The following is an 8,775-nucleotide window of genomic DNA, read 5'->3' as shown; positions in this document are numbered from 1 at the left end:
TTACATTTCTTTATTTTCTTTTTAATGGTGAAGTATTTTTATTTCATATGCTTAATATCTCTTAATATAAATTGGCAAGTGAGTGTCGGCTTTTCAAAGAGATATTTGGATCCATCCTTGTCAACAGGAGAAGGAAATAGGCATTGAGGGTAATGCGGAGCCTCTGCCTAGCCCACACCAAGGCGAGACACGTCATTTCCAAGATCGAATATGACGACTCGTAGTCCATCAGCTTATTTCTCAGGTAATAATCTTTCCTTTCTTCCCCTTTCATCATTTTCAAACCAAACGACCCCTAAAGATTTACAGAGGACAAAATAAAATAGTTGTATACAATATTTTAATCCATAGAATATTCCTATCTTTTACCTCCACAATCAAATAGTATCATCATCTAAAAAAAATTAATTTTATAAATTTTTTTACAAATTTATTTTTATGCATAAATAATTTATTTTAAAAAATCATTTTCTTCATTTCAACTCATAAATAGTCGGAATGTGGTGCAGTAGATGAAACTGATTTTTCTTTAATCAGAGATTTGAATATGTACATAATCAAATAGGCTCTGTTCGATACGAATAATTCAATCAAACTTCAATATAAATGCTATATAAATACTGAATAATAGATTGAACAATAAATAAAATCGGAAGTAGTCATTTTGAGTCATTTTTAACTCACGTGGTATTGGGTTCAATTAAACCGTTCAATTTTTCTTCCAAAACTCACCTCGTTCCTAAATCCTAGCACCGCCAGCTTCTGAATCGTTTTTCGGATCAAATGGGCTCCCTCCTCCCCTCAATGTTCCGCATCTGATCTGCAAATCCTTCAATCCCCTACAGATCGAACAATCACTAAATTTCTCTGCGCAAGGTCTAGGGTTTTCATCACGTATTCGTCATTCTCACCTTCGTCGGAGAAGATTTCTGGATCTCGCAATTCTAGGGTTCTTCAGATCCAATCGGTTTTTGAATGCGTATGTGAAGTTCTCTATGTTTTTTTGATAATTGAGGAGCATAGATCGATTTGATCTCGGATCGATTTGTTAGTGTATTGAAAGTTATAATTTTCGGAGATTATTATTGAAAATGCCTGTGAAAGTAGCGAGTGCGTCATTACGGGATCGGACTCAGGAGTTTCAGAGTATAGCGGAGAGGTTAAAGAAGTCATTTTCGTCTGTTCAGAATGGGCCGATTAGCAGCAGCACCAGCAGTGGTTCTAGATCGGAGGAACAGAGGACCACTATTGCTATGCAATCGGAGTTCAATCGGCGAGCCTCCAAAATTGGTTTTGGAATACATCAAACTTCTCAGAAGCTTGCAAAGCTAGCAAAACGTAAGCCAGTATTAGGACATCTCTTAGTCTCTCAGATACTTCATTTTGTATTAAGGATTCACTCTATATCCTATTTGTTTGTGAGATTGTACCAAGCTCGGCTAAATGAAGAAGGGTAGCTGTATGTCGGCAACCAAACTAAAACTAATCAAAATATATCATTAGCCCACTCCAACTAGCTTGATGTTGAGGCATAGTTTTGGAGTTTCTAGTTGTTCTATGTCCCATTTAGTTCTTGGCCATCTTAAATAGTAGCAAACAAATTTGGAATGGAGGAATATTTCTGTACTCCATATGTCCCATTATACAACTCTTCCAATATTTGGATAACCTTACAATTTCTTGAACATTTTATAGCTTTCATAGTAGTTAGTATAGTAAATTCTGATTAAATTTCGGATGTGTCAAATTGTATTTTAAAAAAAAAACGAAATTACTTGTATTTGGGATCAGTCTGTAGATTAGAGATTTCACATATGGTGCTTCAACACCGTAGTTGGGACACTGGGATTTCTTTTGACAAGTTAAATAGTATAATTAACAGTGGGAAGAAAAATTCCTGATTACAAGAGGTATATCAGAAGTAGAGAACCTACGTCAAAACACGATTCTCTACAACAGCCTCTCAATCCACTATACAAGTAGGAATACCGAGATTATTAACTTTTTCATTCTAGCAATCATGCGAGTCATCCCACTATTGGGAAGAAATATGAAGTCACACTAAACCACACTGCTAAGAAATGTATAATCATGGAGGTTGTGGTTGCATTTGTCGCTCTTGAAAGTTATTAAGTTTTGAATTGTGATATGAAGGATTTACAATTTTGTTGCTAATATAAGCTTAATTTAGCTGATGTGAGCTGGCTGGGCTTTAGCCTCTGAGTGTTAGTGTCATAATGTGCATCCAATGAACTTGATGGCTTTTAATTTTATTTTTTTGATAAGGTTGATGGCTTTTAGTTGTAGCACATATAATTCTTCTCCATTACAGAGCGCTTGATGTTCTTTGGAAAAGAGATTCTGAAACACTCACTTGGTGGGATATTCTAAGTGGGGTGATTTTCTTTGAAAAGGTTTCATTCTAATATAAGCTTAATTTAGCTGATGTGAGCTGGTTTTTAGCCTTTGAGTGTTGGGTCATAATGTGCATCCAATGAACTTGATGGTAGCACATATAATTCTTTTCCATTACAGAGCGCTTGATGTTCTTTAGAAAAGAGATTCTGAAACACTCACTTGGTGGGATATTCTAAGAGGGGTGATTTTCTTTGAAAAGGTTTCATTTTTATAGCTTCAGTCCCAGGGTTTAAAGGTTCTTCTGATTTCTCTGATTAGAAATCTTCTTCTACAATTGAGGTTTCTTCTTATTTTTCTGCAAATTTTGGATCAGTAATGAACTTTAGCTGAAATATCGGAGTTCGGATCAAATTTTTCTGGTCTCTGTTCAAAATTCTTTTAATACTTCAGTGACCCATGTATATGTCTGGTAGGTTATTTTACCATTTCAGAGGACCAATATCAGTGCACTCTAGCCTCTAGGTAATTTTCTTCTTTTCTGGTTAAGTCTTGGTAGATAGGTTATCTGGTACAATGATACGTATGATGGTGGAAGGTAGCAGAACCCGATGGAGTAATTGAGTTGCACATAAGCTGGCTAAGCTGTCCCGATGCCACCATTATTATAAAAAACATGTGTAAAATGATAATCTGGTAAATGACAGTGTTTAACTTGGAATCTTCCATTTTTATGGATTTGCTAAGCATTAGAGTTGTGGAAAAAGCAGCTAAGAGCTTTCACAGATGAAAAGCTTTCTTCCAACTTCAGTCCTGTTACTTTCTGGATTTTGAAGTTAGTTGTTTCTTCTAATATGACCTTTCATTTTTCTTATCCAAATCCTATTTAATAGTATTCTGTGAAGAATGGAATACTTTATTCTATGGTGCTTTGAAGTTAATCTTTTTTGTTCTGTTTCTGGGGTTGACTTTTACCTTAGTGGTTTGACTTTGCTATCTTTCTTTTACTCCTTAGGTTTTCTTTTTAGCCATTTCAGTATGTTTTGACTATTTGGTCAAATCTTATGCATTTTCCTTCTTATTCAGAAACAACATTCACGCCTAGTTTTATGCAGAATTTCTATGCTTTAAGACATTCCTTTTGCCTATTGAAGTGGCAAAGTCATCAATTTTGGCGTACTAGATTACACAGTTCCCTTACAGGCCCCAGTTATGACCTCCCTTTATATTTTCTCATCATGGGTTCGTGGGGCAGTTCAGTTTGTTGTGTATAATGATTTAAGCACGGTGTTAGAAATTCATGTAAAAGGAAATATAGGTGCAAACTTAGGCAACTGATCTTTCTTATGGATGCTAAGGAAATTTGGGTAATGAGTTGCTAAATCCGATGTTGCTTGGACTCTTCAAAAATGTCTATGGGTGCGTGTCGGCTTCTCCTAAAGTAGTGTATTTTTGGAGAATCCGACACGAGTGCGGCATCGAAAGTGAAAAGTCCATGCAACTTAGGCTAAATCTAATCTTCTCAAGTCCTCAAGGACCATAATGGATTTTCTTGTTCAAGTTTATCTTTAATACTGCAGTCCCTCCCTAGATTTCATGTTCCTACTAACCTGACCATTTATGCTTTGGTTTCTTCTCAAACTGTAAAAGAGAGATGTTGACCCTTATTTTATTTTTTAAACATATTATTGGTTTATACCAGGGCCTTGGCTCTTTGACACTTATTTATGTTGTGATTATAATCAGGGCCAAGGTTTCTGATCTTTATCTAATAGTGGTTTATGTTTCATTCCAGTGGCAAAAAGGACTTCCGATTTTGATGATCCGACTACAGAAATCCAGGAGCTGACTGCAGTCATCAAGCAAGATATTATAGCACTTAACTCTGATGTAGTAGATCTCCAGCTTCACTCTAATTCTCGTAATGAAAGTGGTAATAGTGATACCATTAGTCACTCAACGACTGTTGTAGATGGCTTGAAGAACAGGCTGATGACTGCCACAAAGGAGTTCAAAGAAGTACTCACCATGCGGACAGAGGTGAGACTAGCCAGATGCTGGTTATATCTTCTTTGTTATCCTGTTTTCTTACTCAAATAGATCTTTTGTGAGTCTCAATTTAGCAAAGGCTTCTATTTACTATTTTTTTTGTGGCTACATGTATCCTTCAACTTTTTGGTCGTTAACAGTAGAAAAAATACACTTCATCATGGTCATTTACATTTTCTTGAATTTCTGTTTCCAGAATATGAAGGTTCATGAGAACAGAAGACAGATGTTTTCTTCATCGACTACCAGAGAAGCTTCGAATCCATTTGTGCGCCAGCGTCCACTAGCTTCAAGGACCATACTCCACCTAGTGGGATTTCACTGGGTATGTTGTTGTTGTCCCCCAGCTTCAAGGAATACTGCTAGTACATCAGCCAGTCCTCCTCCTTGGGCTAATGATTCAGCTTCTTCTTCTCAGTTATTTCCAAGGTGAGGAAATACACCGTCTTAGCAGTTCATGCCTTACAGGCCTGCTATCACTGAACATATTAGTAGCCATGAGTTTCTTTTGTAATTATGGGAATGTCTTGCTTGCTATATTTTTATTACAATGATTTTAACTAATTCAAAAGAATAGATGAAACTCTAGGAGTCTGTTCTTCTTTCCAACCTTTGCTTTTGGTAATCTTGACATGATTACTGATCTACCCATGTTGATGCCAAAAAGAAATTACAAATGATTCATTTGTTAAAGGTTGAAAGAGAGGAGATAGCTATTCCTCTCGTGGGAATAACCTTTTCAGTCTATGGCCTAATCTGTCTCCCTGAGTTAACTACTGGACAGTCCGTATAATAGCTTCTCCAAACATGATCTACGATAATACTAAGTACCTTTATTTTATCCTATTTGTCTAATCTGTTACTAAATCCAAATTTTTCTTAACCCCTTTCTTCCATGAAACTTATATTCTTGAATCGGTGAAATTGAATAAGACACACACCTTGTTTGGATGAATGCTGTTTGGTAACAGTTCAAGTGGTCGGAAGTTTCGATCTCTATCTGGTTAAAATGATTGGGGGCTGATCTCCTGGAAGTTTGGTTTCACATGATCTTTTGCTTTAAAAATCATGAGAAATTTAAATGGTACACTCCTACCCCTTACCCACATTTCCCCATGCCTCTCCCCTTTAACACACACTATTCTTCCCTTGTCTGTTTCCTCCCATGGGCCTCCTTTTATCATTTCATTATTTATCTTCTATCAGTATACTAAGATTGTATTGTTTACACTCTATTGACTTATTACCTAGTTACTCTAATTGCCTGTGTGGGAACTTTGTGCATTCTTCTCGTCTTGCTATATTTGTTGGTTATCTATTTGATCTTATCTTAATATCTCTCTCCCTCTTTTAATTCTAGCCAAATTTGTGTTATTTCAATAAATTTTATAGTTTTAGCCACATTTTTTGTCAAATGGCACAAATTGATCAAAAAGTATTATATATGTTAGAATACTTGAATATGACAATACTCAGTGATGGTTATTAAGTTTACGGAGTACAAATAACAATGTAGTATAAAGTTAAGTAAAATAGAGGCAGCGGTGGTGGTGTTTGTGCTATGGTCAATAAAGATGACCCGACCACGACAGATGGTGCCCTATAAGGTCCAAACGAAGTAGCTGAGGGACACAGGAGTGTAAAGATGAGTTATCATCATTGGAGGCATCTTATTGTAGGCAATTGAAATAAATGCATGTCACTAGTGGAGGTTTTTATTGCCTTGTTCTATTCTGGTTCCTGCTTAGTCAAAGGGCCTAGGTGAGCCTATAAAGGCTAGTTTTGGTGGTGTTGAAGATGTTACAAAACAAGTTAGACCTAAAATTATAGAAAGGAAGTCATTTTGAGAGATCTACAATCTCTTAAAATCCATGCAGACTTGGCAAAAAATAGAGTATAATAGAAGAAAAAGATTCTCAACTAGTTGAGCTTAAGGCTAAATCTTATTGGTACAGTCAAATTAGTCCAACATTTGCTAAGAGTTTTTCTTATTTTGTTTGGGGGTTTGTGTGCAAGTTGAGAATGTAGTGTATTTTTAGGGTTAGAAAACCTAAATTTATAGAATATTGGCATGAGATGAGTCTAAATGGACAATGGGGATTCATATGTCTTGTCTGACCCCAACTAGCTTTGGATTTAGGTGTAGCTGTAAGTCACATGGTCATTCACTTTTTTAATAAGTTGAATAATATTATTAATGGTTGGAAGAACTCTCATATGCTAGCAACCAAGCAGTATACCAATAAGTAAAAAATCTGCAGCAAAATATGATTTTCTACAAAAGAAAACACCCAACCATCTATACAAATATGAATTTCATGGGTGCACTAAAAAGAAAACAGACACGAGAAGCTTCTCTTCTGATGTACAAAACAATTTATATATTAGCATCCTTGTCTACTTCTACTTGTCCCAAAAATAACATCCTTCGGTACTTTTCTTTGTCCAAACTGTAATGATTATTTGGAAAAATAACTAAGGTAAACCAGACTCTGTTCTACATCTGTTTTTCGTGCTCGCTTTGGGTTTTTTAAGTATCACTAAGTTTTTCCCCTCTTGTAGGAAGCAAGGGGATGGAGACACACAGCCATTGCTGCAGGATCAACAACAGCAGCAGCAGCAGATAGTTCCATTGCAAGACAGCTACATGCAGAGTAGAGCTGAAGCTCTTCAAAATGTCGAGTCTACTATCCATGAGCTGGGCAGCATTTTTAATCAGCTTGCTACCTTGGTTTCTGAGCAAGGGGAGGTTGCAATCAGGTTTGTATAACAATTGTTTTTGCACTCAGAAAATTAACAGATGTAGGAGATGATGATGAAGATAATATTTTTTATTTTTTTTTTCAGTTTCAAAAAAATAATTAAAAAAATAATAATAATAATAAATAATAATAATAATAATAATGGTAATGATAATAGAAGGATTTAGGAGATTTCAATGCATCGTATTTTCATAGTTATCTTTGTACAACCAGTTGGCACCAATGTAGTCTCCTAGTTGTAAAGACGTAAAGTTAAATATATGAGATGGCAAGTGATGAATATTTTGTTTGTTAATTTCTATCAACTAATCACTAGTTTTGGATGATCACTCTGATCAATACTTTGATGTCTTCTCTCTTGTTGATATCCTATTTTGCTTGGTAAAAGTTGATTTTTAACCTTTGCATGAACTTTTGAACTGAGAAACATTAATGTTCCAATATGGGATCGGATCATGCATCCACCATCTGCTAGTTAGAGGGATTAGAAGACCTAGTGTCTTTTATATTATTTCATGTTTATGTTGGAAGAAACGGGCTAATTCTTCTCAGTTCTTAAAAATAATAATTGGTAAGTTCTTTGTTAAATTGAGCTTTTGAAGTTCCTCAAGGGTCATTAACATGATATGCATATCTACTTGTGGTTAACATAAAATGTGATGTGTATACTCTCAATGAACCCCACCATCACATTTTATTTAACGCCTCTGTCTATTGTGACATGTAGTGTAATTCTTGGCCTTGGCACACTTCTTTTCATTTACAAGTAAATCTTTTGTACATATTGATAATATTTGAAGTCAAATTTGCGTTAGATGTTATAAATGTTCTTCAAATATGATGTTCGTGCAATCAGCAAGTAAGGTTTACTGATTTACCCCCAGATTGGTTAGAGAAAAATCTGAAAGTTGATGGAAGTTTTTTGTACTTTGAGCCATCTGTATTTAGAATCTTGTAAAATGGTGCCTTCCACTTAAAGTTTGTTGCTTCTCCTGTTGTCTGTAGGGTGTAAAACGTTGTACTACCTGATTGTTGATATTAAACTGATACTCACAAGTCACAATCTAGTCATTAGTAACGACTTCTGATCAAGATACAGTGGGGTGGGTAACAAATTCTTTTAGCAGTAAAGTAATATCTTGGTTTCTGTCACAGGATTGATGAGAACATGGATGACACACTAACAAATGTGGAAGGAGCACAAGGGGCTTTGCTCAAGTACCTCAATAGCATCTCGTCAAATCGGTGGCTAATGATTAAGATATTCTTTGTGTTGATTTTCTTCCTTATGATTTTCCTATTTTTTGTGGCATAGTGAACAATGGCGACATTCGACAAAGTGTGATGTAGAAAGACAAATAATCGTGTATTTTAGATAAGTTGCTCCGACCCCTGGTAACGCTACTGTAATGTTTCAAAAGTTCGAATTTGGTACCAACTCCATTTTGAGGCATCTTTTTACCCTTGTCTTCCATCAGATGTGGCTTATTGTAGTGATTATACCCTGTAAGGTTGCTGGGACCACTATAAGTTGAAACTTGAAAGCTGTAACGTTTGGTTACCAGAACAAGGGAAAAATTATCCTGGTATAAATATCTGTATTATTTTA

The 8,775-nt window shown here is 35.6% G+C and overlaps 1 protein-coding gene across 2 annotated transcripts; it reads left to right on the top strand.

Moving 5' to 3' along the window:
• Positions 1 to 694: 694 nt before the first annotated feature.
• LOC125853074 (syntaxin-32-like) lies at positions 695 to 8,775 on the top strand. Of its 2 annotated transcripts, XM_049532744.1 has the most exons (6): positions 695 to 1,338; positions 4,151 to 4,395; positions 4,601 to 4,700; positions 4,761 to 4,833; positions 6,967 to 7,164; positions 8,322 to 8,775. In XM_049532744.1, exons 1-6 carry the CDS (start codon positions 1,092 to 1,094, stop codon positions 8,479 to 8,481), a joined length of 1,023 nt encoding a protein of 340 aa, XP_049388701.1. In that variant the 5' UTR covers positions 695 to 1,091; the 3' UTR covers positions 8,482 to 8,775. The 2 variants fall into 2 exon arrangements, with proteins under 2 accessions (XP_049388701.1, XP_049388700.1); XM_049532743.1 differs by having other exon boundaries at positions 4,601 to 4,833.

The sequence above is a fragment of the Solanum stenotomum genome, unplaced genomic scaffold, assembly GCF_019186545.1.
Source record: "Solanum stenotomum isolate F172 unplaced genomic scaffold, ASM1918654v1 scaffold8858, whole genome shotgun sequence".
NCBI classification, from domain to species: domain Eukaryota; kingdom Viridiplantae; phylum Streptophyta; class Magnoliopsida; order Solanales; family Solanaceae; genus Solanum; species Solanum stenotomum.
This window is presented reverse-complemented; position numbering and strand designations above follow the sequence as displayed.